The following is a 26,651-nucleotide window of genomic DNA, read 5'->3' as shown; positions in this document are numbered from 1 at the left end:
TGTAAAAATGACTCACAGCAGGACCAAGTAATGTGTTTGGACCTACAGAGAAAATAAATGTAATCATAGGGCTGTAGAAAAGTGCTGCTGGTAGGAGAACATTTCAAATGTCAACGTCAAATGGATTATCTTTTCTTACACTCCTTCAGTGGCTTAAATGATGTTACATTTTAGCATGCTTCCTATTAGAACTAGAATCATCATACAGCTTTTTGTTCTCCTTAGAGTTCCTAATTGTATTCCATTGTCAATCAAAAGCACACAAAAATAGCTTCTGGTTTCTTAGTGATATAGGTTGATTATAGAATTTGCATCCATCTTAAGGATATTCTTCACTGAACTCTTTAACTTCTCGTTCTAATTACGACCTAATGCTTTCTTGGTCAGCTTAGCAGTTGTCATCTTGGGATTCCTTTAATGCTTTAAAATATCAGTTCCCAGGCACCACCACAAACCAATTTAATTGGAGTTTCTTTAGGTGAGGTATGTCTGGGGTATGTGAATTTTTAAAAAACTACCCTCCCAGGCGATTTTGCTGATCAGATTTGAGAATTCATCTAGCTAATCCTGAGAGTCCTGTAACTAATATTAGTAATAGTAATAATAGACACTGTTTTTTGAGGATTTGCTATGTTCCGGGCATTGTTTTAAGAGTCAATGCATGGTCCTGTTTAATCTTTACACAAACCTATGAAATAGGTACCATTATTATCCCTGTTTTAGAGAAAACTCGGTATCAGAGAAGTTAAATCACACCACTTTCAAGCTCCAGAGCCAGGATTAGAACCCAGGTTTGTCTGGCAATAAAATTTTGGATTTTAACCAACAAACTATGTTAATTTTAAAATGGGTAGACTCAAGAACCACATGGAAGACATCTAGAGGTAAAACAACTTGGCGTTGGAGCACAGGTAAAAGGACTGTGTATTGTCAACTGTAGAATTAGTTGCATCTTTTAGTCAGTTAAATCAATTCAGCAAGGTCATTCTTGTGAGATACCATAAGTATGAATAATGGACCATGGATCAAATGGGAAGCCCTTAGCAATTTCTTTTCAACTCTGATTACTTTGGGTGGTATAGAAACAGTTCACGAACCCTACCAATAAATATCTTAAAAGTTTTCCCATGTAAGCATCTTTAACAAAGGTTGTATCTATGGGTTACCTGTGCTTTCTCCTCACATTTTCTCTGGCTCCCATGGATGGATAATTGGAGTTAGCTGTACTAATTTCTGAGCATTTGAAATGGAATACCTAATTCAATAGTTAGGAGAAATAAGAATAGCCTCCAAATGGCTTGATCACTTGGTAGCTAAATACTGAAATCATGTATTTGCCCACTGCGGAGCTGGACTCATAACTTATACAAATACCAAATATGACTCAAAACTGTTCACATTTAAGAAGCATGCTCTAGTAGCTCTTAATATTCTGATATGGGCTCATCTCCAAGATCTCTCACGTTAAAAAACAAAATAGTGTATGTAGAATGCCACTATTTATATAAAAAAGAGGGGGCACATATTAGTATTTGGTGATAAATACATTAAGATCTCTGAAAGGTTACATAAGAAGGAAACAAAAGAAACATGCCCTAGTAATGGGCTCAAAAATAATGTTTAAAATCTAAATTTAAATTTTTAACGAAATGTGCAAAATCACTACACACACACATAATAGAATAGTGAATTTTGTGCTACATTAGACCACTGTATGCTTTCATACTGTATTGGTTGTTTTTCTTCTGTAATTTAAAAACCCAAACCAACTCTGCTAATTAAGCTCTCCCCGGCCAAGAGCTCACTTGGATCCCTGACAGTCCCTAGTTAAAGCTTAGTTTGTAGTTTTTGACAGCAAACCAAGACCCTCTTGTTTGCTTCAGGAAAACTGGCTGGTTTTAGTCCCTGGTGTTATTTTAGTGGTACCCTCATTCCAACAAGTCACCAATCCTCTTGACCATGACTTAGAATTGTGCCAAAATTTTCTTGGTGGTTTTTTTGTTTGAGATAGGTAGTAGTAGTAGTAGTAGTAGTAGTAGTAGTAGTAGTAATGAAATTATTGTTAGCTTGATTTTAATTTATGACAAATTATCTTGGAAACAGGAGTAAGGTGGTATATTGAGATGATAAAGCAAAGGCAAAAGCAACTAAATCGAATTTACTTGAACACATGTGTTTTGGGCATATATCTTAATTCTTCTTAATTAATCCATAACTCAGAAGGTTAAAACCACCACAGGCAAGTGACATTTTATGAAATGAATTGTTTAAAATATACTTTTTGTGATAATGGCACTCGATGTGAATAGTATTTAGTATTTTTTTTAATTTTACTTATTTTTGTTGACATGTTTGGAAATAGGTTAAAAGTCTGAGTGAGAAATTTTCAGTACTTTTATTATTAAATGCACCTCATCTCTCTTCATGTAACTGACACCTTACCAGAAAACAAATGGCCTAAGAATGTCCATCTGCCTGATATGACATTTGTAAAAGTCTTACAGTGCTTTGATTTCATAAGTATATTACCCAAAGGAACTAATTTTTATAACCCACGCCCCTTAAGGAGCTCAAAACTAAGCTCTCACAAACCTTGAGAAAAAATTAGAAATAGTCCTTCTTTTGCCTTCATGGTCTCCTCGTGTCACTTAACTAAAACTCCTTAGTCTGTGACCTTGAGAAACCTAGAGGCTATATAGGAACCGAGTATTGAAGGTCATCCCGTCCACCACTACCCAAAAAGGGGAGCAAAAATTCATCATAACAGGTAAGTGTTTTTATAATTATGGCAGATGGTGATTGAAGCAAAGGCAATTCAAAAGGGGAGACACAAGAAAGCAATAATTTTGAATGTTTGACATTTGTTTTGAAACTACCTTACTACCCTATACCCTTTACCATCTGTCTGTTATCCCTCCCAACACCCACCTCTGTCTTCCCACAGGGCTCCATTGTCTGCAGTTCCTGTTTCTCAGGGGCGGAGCTGTGGGAGGCAGCCATGGGTGCCATAATAGGCACCTGCGGCCAGCACAATGGGCTGTGGGTGCTTGTGGGAGAGACAGATTGATGTATTGTGCATGGGGGAGGAGGGCTGTCACTTGAATCCATGTGAACCCAGGCTTTAGGGGCAAGGGAGATTGACAGCTTTTGTAGGTTGCATTTCTTTTTCAAAGCTTGGCTTTAATAGACAGTAAGTTTGGGGCCCCAGGCTTTCACTCCCATAATTCTAACAGGGCAATCACGAGCATTCAGCATTTCTTTTTACCCCCCTTGTTACGCATTAAATGATTTCAGTAAAGGAATGTGCAGCATTAATTAGAATTTGTTAGCAGATACCAAGGGGAAAAGTTTCTTCACAACAACTATAGGAGGTGTCATTTGTACAAAGACTTTTTTGTTTTCTTTCCCCATTACATTATCACTGCAATATGTAAGGTAGTGATTCTTTTCATTTAAATTAAGTGGAAAGCTACTAAATCTTGTTTTATTCTCCAAAAAGAATAAGGTCCTTAACACTTATCTTTTAACTTCTTTCATTTCCTAAGGTTGGTGTTTACTTTTGCTTTCAGTCCGACCCATTTACTGATCTGTGTGGTTGTGTATCCAGTTTTGTGTACCATTTAGCTCTTACAATTACAGGCAGCCCACTACTGATATATAAGGATTGTTTCAGGTGAAAATAGCTACCAATAATACTGAAAATCGTTGACACACTGGGGCCCTTTTTGGTAATGGTACACTGAGAAATGCCCAAAAATTAGATTCCCCTAGGTTTGTGTCCTAACTTATTTTTTTAAAACTATTTTTCCCTAGTTGATATTTAACCTTAGCTATGACATCGAATTTATGCAAGAATGGGGCAGTGGCCAAGGAATATTTTTTCCCATAGAAAACTGATTCCTAAACCATGTCAGTTAAGTATTTTTAAACATCAAAAGCCCCCCACCTCAAACACACACATCATTTCCTTACAACTAGTTAAAATGATTTTAGGGTTTTTTTGGTTTTATATTGTTTCCATTTTCTATTCTGATTTTTATTCCTGACATTTTAGACTTATATGGGAACAAAATTAATCTCAGGATATCTTCTAAATGTACTCTTTGCCACCCGAAGAACTGATAAAACATTAAAAATGTTGGCAGTGATTTTTCTAACACCTTTCCCATATAAAATCATTTTCTCTATGGAAGGAGTTGGAGGCTAATTGAATTAGAATTTTTCCCATTCATTGTTTTATTTAAATGCGTTAAGGGCAACAGTGAAAAATATTAGAAGTCTACCATTATTTCTCAGAAAGAACATATTCCCACACAGTTGTCTGGCTCTATTATAATAATTTGGTGCAGTGGTTTTAAAAGTAGTGGGGTGATAATAATTAGGGTGTGCGACACAGAAATTTCAATGCTGGATTCAACATTTCACCATGCAGGGCATGAAAATTGCCGACTGGGGCTAGTCAGCTCTAAGTACTAATTAACTAATTAATCAGGTGCTGAGACCAACTGAATGGAGGATACCAGCCAGACAACTCAAGCCCAAGCAGAGGGTTGTGCTCTTTCAAAGACAGTGCAGTCTTTCTTCTTGGTTTTTAACCCAATCAAAAATGAGGAGAGAAAATAGGATATCGTGTCCTACTGTCAGTCATTTCAGTCCAAGCTTTTTACATAGAGAAAATAAAATAAAAACATGTGCCTCTGATAATAACTGTGAGGCTGTGTGCAGAGCAACCCTCAAGGCTCTGGCAAACTCAGTATCTCCTTGGCCATGAACTATTTCAGGGCTGGTGTATGTGGGTGTGTGTGGGAGGAAGGGGATCTGCCTTCTTGGAGTTTTCTACAATATATTTTTTTAACATTGGAGAATGAGAAATGTATTTCTCCTTTTGGGCTGATCTTAGGTCTTTTGCCTCATCCCTCGTTTATGTAAATGAGAAGAGTCCAATTACACATATGGAAAAAGGGTTTAATGAATCGTGAAAAAGCCTGGTTTGCAGAGAAAGGGCACAATCCCCTCTTCTTCTTCTTCTTCTTCTCTTTTATATTTAACTTAGAAACATGTATTTCTTTTAAGGAAGATGATAAAGCTTAATGATTAGATCATTTTATTTTATATACTAATTTTCATATTTAGGAATTATTAAACATATTTTGCTAGAAGATTTAGCTTCCTTTATCTTTGTAAGGCTTTACAGAGACCTAGCAAGTATTGTCTACAACAAAAACTGTGAAATTCTAACTTTTTTCTTAAATTTAAATGATTATTACATGCTAGTTCCTCCCATTTTTTTATGTTATTCTTAGCTCAGTGATAATTTCTCTTAACACAGTTTGCTGTGGAACTGTCTGCCCCGAAAAAGAATTGCATCATTACAGGAGAGGAGGGTTGTTATTGAACCCAAGGAAAAGACTTTAGTATCACATAGGTTTAGCTTAATTTTGGTATTATTATGATGTTTTGCCTAGCTATAGTTTTTAGGGTGTTGAAATTAGGTAAGGTTTTTTTTTTCTTTCCTAAAAGACAGTGAATTTTTACACTAGAGCAGACAATACCTTGTTTGGGATTTCATTTTCCTATTTTTTCTCCCCTTACTTTTTCATCTTGGAATTTTCAGTAGTTTAAAGAAGACCACAGAGAACCCCCAACCTGTTTTTTTTTTTTTTAATGACAAAAACCTTGCAAGGATACTGGGGGAAAAATCATTACCATTTCTGGCGTGACTCTTAGATTTGGTAAGTATGCAACTAGCCCGGAAGACGGGCTTTGCAGCGACCACAGGAAAGTTCTAAATCACAGCTGTTAAGTGCTTTCCAGAGACCTAATCCAGCAACCTCATTTGGCACTTGGGGAAACTGAGGCTCAGGAAGCGGGGGGGGGGCAGAGTTATGATACGATTTTTTCCCCCCCTCTACTGCGTCGATCAGCGTAAAACACGTTTCCTGGGTACCTACTGTGTAGAGGGCATTGCTGGGATTCAGACTGCTTGCCTATTCACGGGGGCCATGCTCTTTCCACTCTACACGCCCCCCTCCCCGGCCTTCCCGGATCGGCGCCCTGGATGTGATCGACACCATGAAGTTGCCCCATAATCCTCTCTGGCAACATAGGATGTAAAATTTGATCAGCTCATTGGATGAAGCCGACAAGTCTCAAAAATGTGTGAAAAGGGGGCCAAGTGGTAGGCAAGCGCCGCGTTGAGGCAGCGCTCCAGCCGGTCCCCCTCCGAGTTCTTGGTGCGGCAGCCGCCGCGGAGCGGGGGTTGGGGCCGAGCTGCGGGACGGCGGCGGCGGCGAGCGAGGCGGCAGCAACGGCGGGGAGGCCGCGGCGCCATGGGGGGGCCCTAGGAGCGGACTGCGGGGCCGGAAGGGGGCAGCAAGGCGGCGCCGGCGGCTGCGGAGTTATCTCCGCGGCGTAGCTGGGGGCCGGGCCGGGCGGGGCGGGGCGGGGCGTGCACCAGGGCCGCGGGCGGCGCGCGCCGGAACAGTTGGCCTCAGGGCCCCGCCGCCCGCGCGACCGCCCGCCGGCGCACGCGGAGGAGGCGGCGGCGGTGGCGGTGGCGGCGGCTACAGAAGGAGGAGGGGAGCTCGGACTAGGAGGTGAGGTGGAGGTGGAGGAGCAAGAGTAGGCGGAGGAGGAGGCGGCGGTGGAGGAGACGGCGGTGGAGGAGACGAAGGGCCAGGAGGAGGAGGATGGAGGAGCAGCCGAAGGAGGGCGCGGCCGAGGTCGCGGAGCACTGGTTCTCCAAGTGGGAACGCCAGTGCTTGGCCGAGGCCGAGCAGGAAGAGCAGCTGCCCCCTGAGCTGCAGGAGGAGGCAGCCGCGGAGGCAGCGGGGCTCAAGAACGAGCAGCAGAGGCTGTGGCACCTCTTCCAGATCTCTGCCACCGCCGTGGCCCAGCTCTACAAGGATTCCGGATGCCAACAGCCAGAACTGTCCATGTGGGACCCCTTCCAGAATGCGGCCATGGCCGTGACCAGTCTCTACAAAGAGAGCGGGGATGCCCACCAACGAAGTTTCGACCTGGGTGTCCAGGTTGGTTACCAGCGTCGCATCAAAGATGTCCTGGAGTGGGTGAAGAAGGGCCGGAGCACCATTCTCCGCGAAGACCTGATTAGCTTCCTGTGTGGCAAAGTGCCCCCCGCACCTCCACCATCGCGCACCCCCAGGACGCCACCGAAGGCGCCTGCCGCGGCCGCCGGCCAGGCCACAGCCACCGAATCCAGTTCGTCCGTAGACGTCGACCTGCAGCCCTTCCACGAGGCCATCGCCCTGCATGGCCTCAGTGGTGCCATGGCGAGCATCAGCGTGAGATCTGGCGCACCCGGCTCCCCGCCTCAAGCCAGTGGCGTAGCCAGCAATGGCGTCTCCACCAATGGCGCTGGTGGCGGACGCCGAAAAAGTAGCTTCTTCGAGGACGACTTGAACCCCTTCAACTCAGAAGAACTGGCCCTCCGCCTGGACAGCGGGGGGACCCGCAAGCGCACCTCGGCCCAGTGCGGGGATAGTGTCACAGACTCCCCAACCCACAAGCGCAACCGAATGGTCTGAACCGCTCCGTTGGCCGCCGGCCGCCATGTTACTTGAGCGCTAACTGGACCTTCAACGTGCTTGTCAAAAGGATACTCGAGATCATCGTTTTCGTCTAAAAGTTAAACAAAGATTTCTGTCAAGTTTGCCATAAAGAAACTTTTAAAGTATTCTAGAAGAGGCCTCGTATGACTCTGACTTTCCCAAAAATATAATTCTAGCAGAGAACAAGTATTATGTAGTAGTTAGCAAGATCAGAACAAGCAGAAGTTATTTGGTCAAAGCGGGAGCCTGGTTTATCTTGTTCACAGTTATATTCCTTAGCACTTAGCACAGTTGCTGGTGCTCAATAAATGTTTGTTGAATGAATAAATGTGACCTTATTTAAAATTCTTAAATGGGAAGGACTAACAGGTGTTTACTTGGTTGTAGGATACTTTTATCCTCTATTATTTGGTTTTTTGCTTTAACCATTTTTTGCCAGTTCAGTTACATTTTATCAAAATGTTAAACTTGACATCTTGGTGAAATGAGTTTTCTATTTTTGCTCCACTTTACCATGCACCTAATTTGTACAAAGTGTGCAAGTAATACATATTAGGCTGTGAGGTGGGTTTTTTTTTTGATAGCTGTTTATTATGGTGATTATGTGATGGTGTAAAGGGATGCTATAATGGTTGGGCAGGTAATACTTGATATTGAGTCAATTCAGTGCTCTTTAGGAAGATTAAGCCAATAATTGAGGTCCTGAGATCAAAGATGGTGTTCCTGGTGGCCCAGTGTTACTCCTTTCTCTGAGGAATGTAAAAAGTTCCTTTCCCTGCTGTTGCATCTTTTTGGTGATCTCTGTTTTGAATTGGAAGACAGAGTAGTGAGAATGAACTGGGTTTTATTTAAGGATACAGCATGATATAACTAAAAGAGCATGAGCTGTGTATTAAAAAAGGACCAACGTAAAATCCTAGTCCCACAACTTCACTGCATGATTTTGGGCAAATCATGTAATGTCTCTTGACCTCAGTTTTTCATCTGTAAAATGGAACTGTGTGTCTCCTAAAGTAGTCATGAGGATAAGATGATGTCCATAATTTAAGTATCTAGCCCACTGCTTAACACGTAAAGGTACTCAGTAAATGTTCTCCCTTCTCTATAAATAAAAGCCAGTAAAGCATTAAAATCCACTGTATTTTAGAAAAAGCAGGAAAACAGATCAATTTAGAAATCAGAAAATAGAATCTCTGTGTTTGAACAGGAAAGTACTATTCTGATAGTTGAAACTTGTCTAAATATACCAGGTCTTGTATTATAAATGTGTTTAGCTCGTGAGTACTCAGGATGGTCACTCTGCATATTTGGGCAGCCTTGGAGTTCCTGAAATTGCCTGAGGGATACACCTTACAATTGGAATTATGAAAGATCTACCTCCTCTGACCTGAAAAAATATGGGGCAGGGGGGTAAGAATGGAAAGGATTTGGAAATGAAAGTCCTAGGGACACCTGAAAGGCCAAAGTGGTTCTGAATAGGGGTGGGTGGAGTGGAGGTGATGAAAGAGTCGGTATGGAGGCAGAGGAGGTGGCAGTGAAGTTGTGGAAGGAGTGGGAGGAAGTTAAAACATACGTATCTCCCCCAGGCTCTTCTAAAACAAGCATGTAAAATATTGTAGATAGATGAGTAATACCTTGCCTTTAGGTTCATATCAGAAAGTTGTTTCTGTTTCATTAGTGTGGCCTTTGGAATAGATTTGTAATCAACTAATGCATTAAAATAATAAAACAAAATAAATTCCAAAATAAAAACTTGCTGTTGAGGCACTCTACAAGTACTTACTGAGACACTGCTAGGTCCTGAGAAGGGATGTAAAAAAACCAAACAAAACAAAAAACAAAACCAAAGACAATCTTTATCCTGAAGGGACACATCCTAACTTGGAAGGTAAATTAATGTAGTGAAAAAAGCACTTTTAATTGTAGGAAAAAGCACCTAAGGGCTGTGCGGAGGAAATCAGAGGACGAAGGCCATCCTTGCCAAGAGAGTCACAGCTTCTGGGGGAAGTAGCATTTGAACTGGGCCCAGAAAAATGCATAGAAAGAGACGGCACAGGGGATACCAGCAGGGGAAGGATATCTGACAAAGTTTGAGAAGGAGGGAAACAGTAATGTGTGTTCAGGGAATCAGGAGCTAGGTAAGGAGGCAGCGGCCAAAGTATATTTGAAGGTCTCAAATGCCTGGCCCAGTACTTTAGATTCTATCCCAGGGCAGGGGATGATACCACCCCCTTTAGGAAGATAGCAGGATGCCTGGATGTCCAGCAGGGATAGCACAGAGTGTCCCTGTAGGATGTTCTTACTGGGGACATTGCCTTTTGGTTAATCGGGGTTGTGGAGATGTTTACCTTGATAGGACTTTCTCTGGGAAGCCTTTGTTAACTCATACCCTCCCACACCTCAAACCATACCGGGTAGGAGGCACCTCCAGTGTGTATTCTGTATTGCTTCTTGAAGACTGGGAAAGCCTTTAATTCCAGCTGCAGAATCTCTTGGAGGGCTAGTCTTGAAGAAACAAAATAGTCATGCTTTCCCTTCTTGTCATTCTTCCTGCTTGTGTCCCAGAGCCCTCCTCCAGTGGAATCATTGGGGTCATTAGGGACTGCAGGACTGACTGAGCAACCACAGTAACTTTAACGGGTAGGTATGGAGATGGGTAAGAGGGCATGTCAGTATGAGGGAAGGGACTTCATTTGTCCTGTTTTCTTCCGTAATTCCCAGTGCCTAGCACAGTGCCTGATGCGTATGGGTACACAGTAAATATTTATTAAATGAGTGGATGAGTTAGCCCCCATCCAGACTCAGCCTTAGCTATTTCCTTTCTCCCTTTCTGTTTACTTACTGCCCAGGAAGGGCACCTGAAGCCCATGCTCTAATTTCTAGATGATTTCTTCCCTGCATGCCTTTACCCTTATTCCTAACTATCAGATTCAGCTTTTTGAAAAATGGTCAGTCATGACCACCTCCCTTGGGAATATCCTGAGTTGCTTATGAAGTTAGCAGCTCCAGGTGAATTAAAATCTCAATAGGAGGCTTCCTGAAGCAACCTGCTTTCAGGAGGAGGCCCCAGTGATTGTGATGCCTAGTGAAGTCTGAAGCCCCTGTGCCCCCATTGTGAGATTTGCAATTGATTCTAGGAGCTAATTCCTGTGTATGTTATGGCATGTATGTATGTATGTATGTATGTATGTATCCTGTATTAAAGGGCCTAAGAAGTGGTTGTTGAGACAGTCAGCAATTTTGTGACCTTAACATGTGATGCCACTGGCATCCCGACTTCCACCATAGCATGGTTAAAGAACCACAGAGAAGTCTGAAACCCGAGGGACCCCACTGTGAGATTTGTGATTGATTCAAGGAGCTAATTTAAAATTGATCATTGGGGAAATTTCTGTGCAGGCTTAAAGTTATTCTCTCCATTTGTACTTACTATCTTTATCATCACTCTGCATCTCTCTCTTTTTTTAAGTTTATTTATTTAAATAATCTCTATACTCAACATGGAGCTCGAACTCACAACCCTGAGATCAAGAGTTGCATGCTCTTCTGACTGAGACAGCCAGGCACCCCTCACTTTGCATATCTCATAAATTTTCCTTCTAGGAGTACAGATGAGAAGACTGAGTCGAAAACGTGTTATTAAATGAAATTTCCTCATTTGTGTCCTTTTATAGGAGCCTGAGAAAAGGCTTTGATTTCCTAACCTCTCGCTGACTATTTTATCCATTGGACCATTGCTTGCTAATCAAAATTCCTTACAAACTGAGAGGAAACATTGCCGTGAGATCATTTTGCCATTTATGAAATGATGATTGAGTAGGGGTCAGGGGAGGATTGGTTGTTGATCAGCCTGGGCCTTCGTGGAGGTTTACAGACTTCCTCTAGTAGCATATGCATGGTGGGATCCTTCCTAAAGTCAGAGCCAAGAGGGACCTTAAAGATCATCTAGGGCAGGGTCAACTATTCAGTTTACAGATGGGACAAGTGACCTCACCAGGGAGGGCTACAGTGACTCATTGGTAAGACTAATACCACATACCAGGTTCCAGTCCATTGTTCACTGTGCCTCCCTGAGTTATATTGTGTATGACCTTTTAATTAATATGCTGATGAGTAGGGCTAGAAAACTTGTATTGTGAAGCCACTCTGGCATGGCAAACACTGTCTTTACTGTGTTGTGTTTCTTTGGGGGAGGCTGTTGGCCTCGTGCTTTCAGGGAATACAGGTCATCCCTTGCCACCACTGCACTCCAGCTACCAGCCAAACTGGACTACTTGAAGTTTCCTTTCTATCATCTCTGGCCTCTGGCCTTTTTAATTTTCATACCTTCCTCTCCCTTCCAAGTTGGGGTTAAATTCCCCTCCCCAAAGTTCTCATTTTGGACTTACCACGGGAATTGTCAGTTTGTGTCTGTCTGTCCCACTAGACTGTCAACCATTAAGTCTCATCCCGATGGGGTCTCTTCCCTAGGGCAGTGTGTACAAATCTCCGTTACTGCATGTGGAGGTTAAAAAGACATATTCAACATTATACGATACTTTTATATTTTTTAACGAAAGGATTATTTTTGTCATAAAATTATACTGTGGGAAGGAAAGCTCAAAATAAAATGTTGGAGGAGCGGTTTTATTCTATGGGGCATTATATATGCTTCCTCAAAGAAGTGTAGCCTATAATAATAAGTTATCAACATTCCTCCTCATTTGTAGATGTGATTGTAATGTCCCAGGCGTCAGTGGCAAGCCCATGGGATCCGGGTTTAAGTTTTGACTTTCCCAGTAAGTGACTTGGAGCAAGTCAGCCCTTTTTTGTTTTTGGTATATGAAATAAAGGAGTTAGTTATGTTAGATCATCTTTAAGGTCTCCACAGGCTGTGGCACTTTCTGATCTGTGATTTAATTCAATAGGCAATAGTAGTGATGATCTATTCTCATTTTAATAATCTGGTGTCCGACTAGTTGAGTTCCATGAGCCCCTTGCAACAAGGACTCCCAGGCTTACCTCTCTTTTTTGGTTGCATCTTCCTCAGAAGGTCAAGAATTTTAAAGAACAATTTTGAATGCTGAAGGGGCTTTTTACAGGCAAATGCCCCCCTTATTCAGGCACTATTCTTTCTCAAAAATAATAAGTTGAGCAGTTACACAGAGAGGAATTCATAGACTCAGTGGACTCACAGGGGACCTGAAAAACCACCCAGTTCACGTACTCCAACTCTGGTGAGAACTGGGTTGGAAATCATCCTGGATCCGAGGCTTACTGTCTTCATCTTAAACATCTTTTAGGAGAGTCCAAAGCCACCTTCTTTGGGAGCTACCAGGCAGGTCTTTCTGAAAACAATCCCAGATTCCTCAAAATATAGCCTGGTGTGCTGTTCTCCTTCTGTTGTAACCTAACTGCAGGCGAACTGGCTGTCCATCTCATTGGAATAATCCTGCATTTTTTTTTAAAGCTTTCGTGTCCAAACCTTGGCTTTAGACATTTCAAACAATCTAATTTTCTCTCTCTCTCTTTTTCTTTTCCAGCCTCTTGGTTGGATCTAATACTGTTTGTTTCTATGATTCCCAACACTGCCAAAAACCCCCACATGTGGCACATATTATATAGTATGTTTTATATTTACCCTCCTACCCCTAATAGTAATAGAGACCCTGGTTGCAAATTTCTCATTCTTCTTGAAATCCCAGGCTTTCTTGACACCAGTACCCAATTTTGTGTTTAAGTGTGAATATCTTAAATTGGAAGCTTATGGGAAAGTTGGGGGAAATGTTAGATCATTAAGAAAATCATGTGCTGAACCACGTGGGAGCCTCTTAAATACAACTTTGGTGGTCATGACCCTGGCCAGAAGGGGAAGCCTGTGATGTCACCCCTTCCCCGAGTCCCAGTTTCACGGATAGTATCTCTGAATGGAATTGTCTGAGGGAGATTGTTCCTTGTGAAAAGTTCACATGATGGAGTTTGAAGAGCTTGTTTCACTCAGAGCCCAGCAGGACAGAGTGGTTTGGAATGCAGCATTCAGAGTGTTCTGTTTGGCTGAAAGCTGTCACAGGGAACAAGTACTTAGCAAACAGCATGAACAAGGATTTGAACTAGAAAACGAGAAGGGCCTTGACAACATTGTAATAGTGGCTTGTCTCCTCAAAAACTGCTCAGTAGTACACAAGAAGGTGATAAGACTAGGAAAATACATAAATACATTTGGGTCTCATTCAAAACAACCCAGTATAAGAGTGTCCTGATACGGGTAAAGTTTGAGCAGAGGTTACTGGGTCACTGTGGCCATTGGATTTTTACCTCTTTTAAGGCAGTAGCCTTAGACTAAGTCTGTGCCTACAATGTCCACACAACCTGTTGAAAATAGATCAATCAATCAACTGCTTAGTCTGTTTTCACAATGCCAAATGCCTGGGTTGAATGTTTTTCTTTTTATATATCCCTGAATTAACTGAATAGACTTGTTGATAGTGCTCTTGGCTTTTCACGTTTTAAGTGGAATTATGTGTAATTTAACAGGGCTGTTCTTTCAGTATTTACATTCCCTTTGCTTAAAAATTGGTTCTTCCTATATCTTTTTTTTTATTGAGATATAATCGACAAATCCAGCGGAAAGATGTATAAAGCATACAACATAATGATTTGATGTACTTACACATTGTAACCCCCCCCCAACTAGTTAGTTAGCGAGTTCTTCCTATTTCTTAAAATCTCTTTTTAATACTCCCAATTTCAGGTGCTGTCTGTGCCTTATAGATGGTGCCTAAATCTTCGTGGCTGATGAAATGTAGCTATCGCAGGTGTGTGCAATAGTCGAAGGCTCTGTTATGATGCTGTCTCCAGGGATGCTGCAGGAGCCCTCCTGCTTAAGGGGAAGCATGGATATAAGATGGTATTTATTACAATGAAGGTTAAACTTATACCTCATTCTGCCCTGTAACGGCTGGTGCTCTCGCAGGGATCCAGTAGTTGCTATATAAAGGGCCAAGAGAGCGCAGTATCCACCCTCAATACATGTTAATAGACTCAGTGGAGAGCTTTAGCGTTGTGTATGGACATACCCTGGTTCATTGACTTCAGTTTAAAAAGAGATCAAATCCAATTAGACAACCTCTTCCAAATTCAATTCACTTTAACAAACATTGTTAGGATGCTAGGCACTGTGCTACCTCATGCAAAGCCTTGGGATTTTATTTTACCTTTTCAGTTTGTTGTGGCATCATGTCAGCACAAGTTAAGTTGGTAAATATTGAGGTTTTTTCAGAAGCTTCAAGAATGCCTTTTCTCATTGTGACTCCTGAAAATGTTGGCATTCTCTTCTGTGCTTGGAAGGCCTTCATCTGGAACTCCTATTCCTCACTTGGATACAGACTCAGATATTTCAGAGATGAAGACGTAGTGTTGCATCAGTGCTTTGTGTCATAGCCCTTTGGTTTTTGGGGTCCTATTGGTCTCAAGAGGAATTAGTGGATGTGCCAATTAGTAGCATTTAGGTTGTTTTAATGATAGATTCTCTTCTTGGGGGTGGTTTCCAATTTTAGTGCTGTCCAATGGAAATACAATGCAAGCCACGGGGTGCCTGAGTGGCTCAGTTGGTTAAGCCTCGGACTCTTGATTTCGACTCAGGTCATGATCTCAGGGTCCTGGGATCGAGCCCCTTGTTAGGCTCCCTGCTCAGCGGGGAGTCTGTTTGAGAATTCTCTCCCTCTGCACCCCCTCTCAAATAAATACGTCTTTAAAAAAATAATAAATGCAAGCCACACATGTAATTCTAAATTTTCTAGTAGCCACATTAAAAAAGTAAAAAGATGAATTAATTTTAATAATATATTTTATTTCACCCTGTATATCCAAAATATTTTCATTTCATCATGCAATCAATAGAAAAATTACTAATGAGATACTTTATATTATTTTTAAAATCTTGTTCTAAGTCTTGGAAGTTTGGTATGTGTTTTGTATTTATAGTATATCTCGATTCAGTCTTGGCACGTTTTATGTGCTCAATAGGTACATGTGGCTAGTGACTCCTGTATCGGACAACACTGTCCTAAATGGACGTAGCCTCCAAATAGGATGGAACTTAGGATAACTCAAGTACGCTGACCTCCCTTGAGGGATTCAACAGCCCTACTTAGCTCCATCAAGAATGTGGATCCCTATTGTCAGCTCTGGGATCATCAACCACTTTGCTTCAAGAACAGTGCTTGTGATTCTTATGTTAATTACTGATTTTTCCACTTTTTCAAAATATGCCTACAGTCAGCTATTACTCCATGGACTTGTTTCCTAAATTACAGGATTCAATAAGGAGGGGAACACCTAAGGCTTGAAATAGATAGTGTTATAGTATAGAAAAAAGGAAATACTTCTCTTAACAGTGAAATGTATGATTCTCGTTCCCTTTAACAATCAGCAGTGCTGGCTGAGCAACTACTATATGTAAGGCAAAGTGCTAGATGCTGTGAAAGATATATAATGATGACCAAGACATGGTTCCTGACCTCAGGAGCTTAGATTATTCTTTTGTGAGTGAGGCAGTACACAAGAATATGAATACACATATGCGCGTGTGCACACACGCTCTAAGATAAACTGTACTTTAGTGAGTGCCATACTGGAGGCACACCACTTGTATTAAGGGCATAGACTAGGGAGAGCTTAATTCCAACTAAAGAGATTTAGGAGCTGATTACAGAAGAGGTAACTGAACTGAGCCTTAAAGGATCAAGTGTTCTCAAATCTAATGAATTACTCCCAACATATACAGAATCAAATTTGAAGTAGGTCCTAACACAGTTGAAATTCACTGATCACCTGGGGATTTTCTGCACACATTTTCTTCACTGAGTCAGTCTTCAGTAAAATTATTTTCCATCCTCACAATGTGCCCCTTGGTGCCAGTGTCAGAGACTCCACACGGGCTAAGTTAGCTCCAACTGAATGTGGCTTTTCCAATGTTACCTGAGTACGTTCATTTCCTTTTCAAGCCAGGCCTCCAACCATAGGCTATTTGATTAAAATTATGTTCTTTGAGGTCTGACTTTCCTGTTACATAGCTACTGATTTTCATTTCCATGTTGGCTTTGGAAGGGGGAGCAGGGAGTATTTAATTGTTATGCTTATCGGCTTTATTTGTTGAGCATTTTACAGTTTACCAAGTGTTTTTGCATAGATAATTACATTTGATTCTTTTAGTTTCTTTGTCTGACACCAGTACAGATAAGGAAACTGAGGCCAAGAAAGGTATACTGACTTGCCCACAGTTCTTTGGCTAGTAAGTGCTGGAGCTGAATTCAACCATGGTCTTCTGACTTCCTGGCCAGTGTCCTTACCTTGCTTTTTCACTTTCCCCGAGTCCAATCCTTCAAGTGCTGAGAGAGAAGAATATGTAGGCTAGCTCTCCTTTAAGAAATGTCACTAACAAAAATCCAGCCACTAACAATAGATAAATTAGAGAGGGATTATTCACATTGCAAACAATTATTCCATTGGTTCAAAAAGTAAGCTCCTCTGGAGGGGTTAGCATACAATTTCATTTACAAAAATATCTTATGCCCAATAGCTAAGGAGGGCGTTTATTAGGTGAAGTAAAGTATACATAGCTCCATGGAGCAGGTATTTCTTGAAGCTGGCAAGAATATTTTCTTCATATGTCAGTTTTCTATTTCCAGAAATGTGTTTTAACCTGAAACCTCTGAAATCAGTGCAGAATTTCAAACTGAGTAGTTTTTTTTTTCTTTTTTTCCTGGTAAAACACTCTTTTTCATACTCAATGAGTTTCACAGGATGGAATGCATTGTATTTTCCAAACCGTAAAAGTAAAAAGTAAAAACCATTGCTCTGTCTTTAGGAAATTTCACTTCTAGTTCCTTGTTTTGGTGAAAATCCTTCTAGTTCTGTTTTCAGTGGTGTTTGGAAGAATCATCAGCCTTAACAATGGCGTGGAAGAATCAGATCTGATATACAATGCAACCAATTAACAAGAAAACCCTAGAAACAGCAAAACCTACTGGCATGGGTCACAACCTTATATATTCCGTATCTTATTACCATTTGATATACATCGAGATGAGGCAAATAAGCAATTTTAATGGGAGAGAAATGAAACTTCGGCTGCATTAACTATTGACCTATAACATAACAAGAAATGTTATTCATTTTCTTCAAAACTGCAACGTTAATGTATGGTTTTCATTGGAAAATTAAGATCAGCAGATAACTGCAAAAAATAGGGGAAGAGATGTACTATTAAAAGGCTACATGATTGGATTTCACTAAATGCAGTATGGCTATCTAAAAAGAGCCCTCTTCTTAATTGAAAGCATTTACAAATGATAAAAGGTAGAGTGCTGAGTAAATATTTCTGGGAAGTTTCTGTTCTGACACATAGAGGGTTTGAGTGCTATTTTGACCTCTTATTAGCATTCCCTAGCAACATCCACCTCCCATACTTGGAATTCCTGGAAAGGTTTTAACTGAAATTATAGTATTTTTCTGCCCAAGAAAAGAAAGCAACATGTTTAACACAGAAGGGACTATGAATGTAAGTTAGATGAAGTCCCAGGAATGTACCCTGTGATGACATGATGCACCACCACTTTGATTCATATATTGATTGCTGAAGGAACTTCATATAAACTGAAAAGTGCACATCAAATTGTGCTGGGGAAGGAACTCTGGACCAGGAGTTGAGAGACTGGGTTGTCAATCCTAACTTGCCCTGCCTTCTTTGGGCTTTAGTTTCCTCATACATAAAATGAGGTGGAGGTTGGTCTCAGCAATATCTTTCTTTTTTTCTCTCTTTTTTGAGGTATAATTGACAAAATGGTAAGATATTTAAAGTGTACAACCTGATGATATGATATATGTATACACTGTGAAAGGGTCCCCCCCCCACTTCATTGAGTTAATTAACACATCCATCACCTCACATATGTGCCTTTATTTTTTTTGCTGAGAACATGTAAGTTCTACTCTCTTAGCTTATTTCAATTATACAATATGGTGTTGTCAACTATAGTCGCCATGTGTTATCATCAACTGTAGTCACAATGTACAATCTCTTTTTTAATCTCTAAATTCTACCTCTTCTTTGCTTCCATGCTCTTGCATGCAATACACACTACTTATTCCTTGGTCATGTGATTAACAATCCTTCAGGTCCACAATTGGAGTAAAAATGCTGCTTTGGGGAAACTTGCCATAGTAACTAAATTTCCATTGAGAAAACAGAACCATGAAAGGGCAACATTTCCTATGTAGTTTTATCCCCCAGATGCCCTTGGACTATGTGGCACTTGCATATATTAGTGATGCAAATCTGGGAGAAGAACAAGACCAAGATGTTATGACCAAGACACTCGATTTGCATTGGAATGTCCCATGCAAACAGCACATCAGAACTTATGAAGTGGCATTTGGCTTGAACTCTTGGAAGGCATGCCAATCTATAAAGAATCCGAACGGCAAATGTTGGGATGAGAGTGGTCCATTGTTTTTCTCTAAATGCAACTTGATACTGAATCTGAAGAGATTGGAAAAAAGTATGAATTTGATCATTTAACTAAAGTCATTTCCCTCTGTGGGCACCAGTGACCTCATCTATAATGTGAGGGCATAAAACTTGGACATAGACCTTCCAACTCTAACATTCTGTGTTTCCGTTTGAATTTTTTTTTTTTTAAACAGGAGTGGGTTTAACACTTGTATGTTGGAGGAAAAGGAGAAAGCAACTTCTTTTTTTTGAAAGATCTTATGTATTTATTTGAGAGAGAGAGAGAGAGTGAATGAAAGTGCATGAGGCGGTGGGGGAGGGGCAGAAGGAGAGGGAGAAGCAGACTGCCATCTGAGCAGGGAGCCCAATGCAGGGCTTGATCCCAGGACCCTGGGATCATGACCTGAGCAGAAGAAAGACGCTAAACCAACTGAGCCACCCAGGCACCCTGGAAGAAGGCAACTTCTGAGCTGAGGGAGAGTTCTGAAAGAACCAAGTTCAAAGATAGATTTTACTGCCTTTCTAGTTTTGTCCACTTTTTGCTGCCCGTTTCCTCTCAGGTTAAGGGACTAACAAAAGTGATGGATACTATATGTCCTTGTGTGTCACTGGGGTATTAAGCCAGTGATGAGAAAAGCGAGTACTGGCTTTTGGACTCCTGGCTCCATCTCTGTCTTCCTTTTCTGGCCCCTGGTCATCTCATTGCCATCTTGCAAACCTGCTGCAAGGATCAAATGCATCATTTTGTCTCCTAAACACTTGCCATTTGGAGGGCAGGATGCTAGTGACATGAGGACAAAGTGAATGCTGCTTTACAGATTTTATTCATTTAATTTAACAAAAACTTATATAAAGCTCATTTTTGCCAGGTACTCTTCTAAGAGTTACAAATATTAACTCATTTAGTTTTTATAACATGGATTATAAATTAGGACCTAATACCATCCCCTATTTTACAGAGGAGGAAATTGAGACACAGAGAGGTTAACTACATTGCCTAAGGTCAAACAGCTAGTGACAGCAGAAACTAACACCTAAGCAGTCTGGGACACCCAGCTGTCTCAGTCGGTGGAACATTTGACTCTTAATATTGGCGTCATGAGTTCGAGCCCCACGTTGAGGGTAGAGATTACTTAAAAAAAACTAGAATCTTTAAAAGCAGAACAAAACTAAAACCCAAGCACTCTGGCTCCACAATCCACGCTTTTAACCTCTATGCCCATGGGATACTGAGTTGTCTGTTGTAATTTTCCATGTGCCTAATCCCGAAAGTGCAATAGGTTTTGTGAATAACCCTTAGGCCTCAGCAATTGGACAGCCCCATAGCCTTCCCAGTCCTGTCAACCTGATTTAGACCTAAGATCCCAGGAATGTTACATTTCCCCAATCCTGGGTTTACCCCTGTCAAACCCTTTCCACCCTTCACATGCTAGGATTTTGTGTTCTCTGATCTCTGTCCTATAGGTTTTCCTAAGTTCTCAGACTGTCTACGGAATAGCAAATGTTCCTGTAAGCCTGTTGGTTTATTCAAACAGCCAGTAAACTGAACGAGGAAAGACAGTCATGTCAATAAAAGCTTTTGTTTATTGAACAATTACTATATGCCATGCACTGAGATAAGCTCTTTGCATGCATTATCTCGTAATCCTCCCATTAAACTTATGAGATGGCTTCGTTATTATCCTTGTTTTACAGATGAAAAAACCAAAGCTCACACAGGCTGAGTAACTAACCCAAGGTCACACTTTTAAGTACCTGGTAGAGCCAGAATTTTGACTTGGGCCGTATCTGATCCAAAGCTCTTGGATTTAACTGTTACTTTATACTGCCTCTAGCATTTTTCTGGGACTATCCAACCCATTCCACATTGTATATTCTGCAGCTGCCTATCCATGTTATTATTGACATGCTCCATTCTGCCTCACTGGGTCATAATTTTAATACAAGGATACCATTCTCTTATAATATCACAAACTGTTTTGGAATTGTAAGGGAGCATTTGCCTTGGTCATAACTGGACATCTTGTGTAACGGATCTTTGTAAGTGCCACCTTGTCTTAAGGAAGTTACGAAAAAAGACTGTGAGAGGATTTATCTAGGCCAAGGGGGTGAGGGCCTGCCATGTATCATGGGTGTTTTGAAGGTGGAACTTGGGTCTTCTGTTGGAATGGACCTGGATAGAAAGGAAATAAGAATGTTGTGAATAAAATACAGGAATTGTTATTATAGCAGATGGAAACATCTCTAGGGCTTGTGATTATACAATATTCCCCCTTTTTTTTTCCTTTTGGAAAATAAATGATTGCTGCTCTCAAATGCAGTTTGGGTTGGAAAGCATCTGAGATTGTATTAAGGCTATGGATGATGCTAAAATAATTTGTATGAGAAGGCTAAATTAACAAAACCATACTTTCAAACCCATTTGACTTTATTAATCTTTGTAACTTAAGTGACACTCCCAATCAGAAGGGTTTCTATATGCCTTGGGTCTGACTCTAATTGCCAGTTAATAAAAATTCCAGTGTATCCTTAATCAGCCAATTAACTGACCTAACAATTATAATAGGGAGAGAAGGTGGGAGGGGTCGAGACTGGGAATAACAAATCCGTCAAGGTGGAGTAGAATTCTTCAGAGGTTAATGGTGGGCACCCTTTAAAGTAAAACGATTTTCTTCTACCTTGATAGGTTCCTGTTTTTCTTTCCTTTCTACCTTCCCTGACATTTGTAATTGTTGGAACACCTAATTGGCTGATTAGCTAATTATGAGAACGGGTGGAGAATGGCTTAAAGATGTATAGAGTGTGTAGTTTTTTAAAAAAAAACATGGTTCTTTATTCTCTGAGAAAATATTTATGTGAAAGTAGTTCACTGCAGTTTATTATTATTATATGAAATTTAGAGCATTTTTTTAACCGTAACAGTTGCCTCCTAATTTATAAATCCCACAATCTTAACATATAGAGTGAGATTGAAATATAAGGTGAAAAGTCTAACATTAAGGAAGCCAGTTATTTTTTTACTTGCATGGATCTTCATAAAAATTTTAAATAACAGTACAACAGAAACTGTCTTTGTATGCTGAAAATTGTAATACATCTAGAGTCCTGCGAAAAGTGTGCATGTAGGTAAAAGTCTTCTCAATTATCATATACCACTTTATAAATATTCTCAGAAGTTGATGATAAGAAAAACAGTTGAGGGTAAAAAGAACTGATTTTGCTCCAAGAAACTCTCAGTTGCAGGGGTTTCCTTGGCAGAGGCAAGCACATTGTTTTTTATATATTTGCCAACTGGGTGGATCTGCTAAATCTGCTCAAGCCCCAATCCCAGAGTTGTAAAGCGCTGTTTAAGGTTTCTGAATTATATGTAATAATTGAGTACTTTTATCGCTATTCATCTGGACTTTTGTCACTGGGGTATGGAAATAGAGCATTTTAGAATTGGAAGGAAGCTTAGAGATCACCTAGTTCTGCCTTCTCGTTGAACGGAAGAGGACTCAGAGGTCCAGAGAGGGGAAGGGACTTATCTAAGGTCACAGGAAATGTTCTGGCTGAGCTGGAAGCCGGTCTCCAGATTCCCAGTCCTGTGTTCTTTCCTTTCTTCCTATCTTCCCCTTTAAAAAAGTGATACAGAAGGCCAGGGGGCAAATGCCAACCTCCATATTCTGTTAGAGACTGTTTTAATGCAAAATCTGTGGCGCTCTGAATCTGGTTTCCTTCAAATTTTTCGATCATTCCTCAATGGCCAACTCAGAAGCCATATGTCTAGTTTCATTCTTCTAAGTCCCATCCCTCTTTCGCTAAAGCATTATTAACATGTCTTTTTCTGTCTGGAAATGTTCTCAGGGGGGAATAACTGGGTCCTGAATTTGGAAGTGGACATGACTGTAGGATCTATTCCTTTTAGTCTGATGGCTAGGAAGTGCTGCCCTCTCAGTTCTCCCAAGATCCTGCCTAAAAGGATTGTTCAAATTAGTTCTTCTCTAATGCTCTTATAAACTCCACTCGGCCCTGCAAGGTATATGTATCTTGATTTTTATTTGTCTTTTTTGTTCGGTGGGAGAGGGTGTTTGTTTTTTGTTTTCTCAGCTTTTCGTTGTGTTTTGTTTTCAATCTTTAGGCTTTAAAATTTATTTGTGTAGAGACTTCTCTTATTTTTCTTACTGAGGGCTAGTTTCCCTTCAGCTTGTAAATTGCTTGTAAATCAAGATCTGATTAGGAAGTAATATATTCATCTGTAACTCCTGCATAAAAGTTATTCAAGTATTGTGACAAAATAAGTGTTGTTTACTTTATACATTTTCTGCAAATTCTAAAGATTTCGTCTAACTTAAAGGCTCTCATGGAATCTCGGGGATTGTGGCTTGCCCACTGAGAGTATAAAGGCTTGCTAAATTAAGTTGATTTGCCTGTGAAAGAAATGCTTCCATTATTCATGTCAGAAGCCTGTCACATCAAATTGAGGGAGTGGAGAAAACCCTTTTTTATCAACATTTAGAACCAAGAAAAACCAACCATTGAGGGCCTGAATTTCAATTGGGGAAAAAGTCAGGCTGAAAGCAGAGTTCAAAAAAAAAAAAAAAAAAAAAAAAAAAAGGAAAAAGAAAGAAAAAGAAAAAAAGGGCTGGGTATTTGTCTAATGTTGAAAATCAGTAGAGGAGATTGATTTAACTTTGGCCGAAACTTTTTATATAGACAGACAGAATGAAACTTCTTAAAGCAGCAAGTAGTACATACAATCTTGGTGTCTTTCATGTGTAAACTTGTCAAAAGTAGTTAAGCTAATTCAAATTTAAATCTCCTTGAATTTCTATTCTTGGATGCTTAATTTGTTTATTTTAAAGGATTTAGGAATGCATTTCTTGGGGGCTACTTTTCAAACGTCTATGAATGTATTTTGTTTTTCAAAGTTCAAGATTATAGCTCTGGTGTGTGATTAGAAGTTGTATTAATAAGAGAAGGAAGACAGGCTGGCCGGTCAAGGACCTGCCCCCACCCCACCTTGTTTGTATCAGGTATGTAGGCATTTGTCTCTGTGTGGATGTATTGTATACATGTACACACGCACACACACACACACACACACACACACAACTACAAATGGAAAACAGGTCATTAAAAGAATAACAGAACTTGGAACAGTAAAGGGAGGACCATTTCCCGAGACAAAATATCCTCATCCAATTTTAGTTTAGGAGGATTCTCTTGTGTTTGCCAGGATAGTAGATTTTGTTAAACTCTAAGTATTTGAAAAACAATTATAATATAGGAGAAATTATTTGATTATTTATGTAATAAAATCTGTCTCACTTTTTTTGTAATATTTTATTTCTCTTAGCATATGCATTTCAAATGGTTGCATGCCTCAGTAAAGTCAATCACAAGAACAAAATTTCTTATTTTTGCAGCATTAATCCTTACCAACCCTCATTTACCTTAAATATGTTTCTACCATTATTATCTAAGTGATACTCTTCGAATGGCAATTTTTATCTGATTTACAGGAAACATCTTTTGGGCTACTGAAAAATGTGGAACATCATTTTCTGTATTTCTTAGATATATTTTTGCAGCTTTCAACCTAAGTTTTGCACCAAGAAAATTGCTGCAAGAATGAAAAATAGGACAATTTAAACTGTTTGAAGGGATTCCTGCTCCCCCCCTTTTAAAAAATGAGGCCTGAAATCCTTTTAAAGAGTAGGACTGAATCTTTTTCTCTTTTTTTGGTGGGAGGTTCAGCAGCACTTCAATCCTAAATTGAATTTTATGCTTAATTGATATTTGTGTCTAGTGGAAATAAGAGTTGGTTTGTGGTGTTCCTGTACAAAAGTAATTACTTCTCCGATTGACTGCAAATATGTGCAGGTTGTAGATGGGGGAGCAATGAATGAAATAGAGAGGCAATTGTACTGTGGAGGGCTGGAGAAGACAAGGATTAATGGTGAGCAGAATTGTGTTTTGGTGTTCTTTCAGTAACGTTACAATCTCTCTGAGAGCGAATGCTGCTAACAAGGAACCTATGGGGCAGAGGGTTGGAATGGGGAGAGGCGGGGCGTGCGGGGGCCTGTGAACTGCTAAAAACAGAGAACCATGTCAAAGGAGGAATTGAATGTCTAATTCATGTGTGTTTACAAAAGTACAAAACAAACAAAATAACAAAACAAAACTTTCTAATTTGACCTGTGCGTTTTTAGATCACAAAACCACCAGAGGTCATTCCTATTGTGCAAAACCCCAGTCCCTACTAGCTGGGTGTTTCCAGCCATCAGGATATAGGTAATTGTCTGGGGAAGCATCTAAATGGGCGTGCAGCAGGCACTGAGGAAGGCACTTGTGAACTCTTGAAGGCTTAAATTTTTTTCCTTCATGAGATGTTATCATTTTTAGGCAATTTTCAAATGCAGATGGTGGTGTTTTTTAATGAATGAAATTTGAATTATGTAGAATCATAAAATAATAGCTTGTTAGAACTGGGAGACCTTTAGGAATTGGAGAGGGTTAACCAATCTTACAGATGAGAAAACTGGAAGCTGAGAGGGGAAGAGGATTAGCATCAGAGTTAGCATCAGAACCTTGTTTTTCTCATCCTCGGGCCAGTGAAATTCTCACTAGTTTACGCATGACTAACAGGTGCAGTTTCCCTCCACTTGTCGAACAATAGGGAGATGGACCATATTAAATAAAAGTTAAAGGCCCTGCAACCCTGAACCCCAGAGATGACCATTCACAGCTAAGTGTATTTCTTCTGCACTCCCCTCCCCTAATACAAATATAAACGTCATTATTTTACCTTGTATTTTTCTCTTTTTCTTGCTTGTTTCATATATATATATATGTGTGTGTGTGTATATATATATGATATCTAATGTGTAATGTATAATACATAATTTGTTTCGTGTGATTCTGTAGATTTTCCAATGTATATTACTTTTAATCAATATTATTATAAAAATTAATACATATACATTATCAAAGCACATGTACATTGCAAAAAAAAACCCTCTACAAAATCACATGCAACAGAAAATGAAACTGTCTCCACCTTCCCCTACTTTATAATCCTATTCCCCTAAATTCCCACTATTAACTAGTGTATACCTTCAAACTCTGATCACAACATGCACACATTTAAAATTTATTATAGATTGGAATCAGACTTTGCACGGTACTCTGTAACTTTGTTTCTCCACTCAGTAACATCTTGTGAACACTTTTTATGTGAGCACAAATAAATCCACCTTATCTTTTTTAAGCGTTACATAAAATGGAATTGTATCGATTCTGATAAAATTGGGTATCTTTTTGTTTCTTGATATTTTGTCAGTTTCTTCTGTGAACTCCCTGTTTATGTTTTTTTTTTGTTATTTAAAAATTGATATGTAGAAGCTTTCTGCATTGTATGGCTAGTAACTGTCATAAACATTGTAAATACTTACTCCTGTTTGTCATTTTTTCCACCTTTGTTTCTGGTGTCCTTTTAATTTCTATACAAAAGTTTTAAATTTTTATGTAAGCAGAGCTGTTAGGTTTTTCCTTGTTATTTCCTGGCCCTGATGTCAAGCAAAGGAAGACCTTCCAATCCAACTGAG

The 26,651-nt window shown here is 40.1% G+C and overlaps 1 protein-coding gene across 1 annotated transcript; it reads left to right on the top strand.

The window, feature by feature from the left end:
• The first annotated feature begins 6,653 nt into the window (after window positions 1-6,653).
• HAPSTR2 (HUWE1 associated protein modifying stress responses 2) lies at window positions 6,654-8,027 on the top strand. The gene has a single exon (XM_045805120.2). The coding sequence runs from the start codon at window positions 6,690-6,692 to the stop codon at window positions 7,545-7,547; it is 858 nt and encodes a 285-aa protein (XP_045661076.1). The 5' UTR covers window positions 6,654-6,689; the 3' UTR covers window positions 7,548-8,027.
• The last annotated feature ends 18,624 nt before the right edge of the window (window positions 8,028-26,651 follow it).

The sequence above is a fragment of the Ursus americanus genome, chromosome X, assembly GCF_024610735.1.
Source record: "Ursus americanus isolate L20-20 chromosome X, mUrsAme1.1.p, whole genome shotgun sequence".
NCBI lineage: Eukaryota > Metazoa > Chordata > Mammalia > Carnivora > Ursidae > Ursus > Ursus americanus.
This window is presented reverse-complemented; position numbering and strand designations above follow the sequence as displayed.

What these genes read in the sequence shown, in the direction of transcription:
- HAPSTR2 (XM_045805120.2), top strand. Translation starts at nt 6,690, where the DNA reads ATGGAGGAGCAGCCGAAGGAGGGCGCGGCCGAGGTCGCGGAGCACTGG.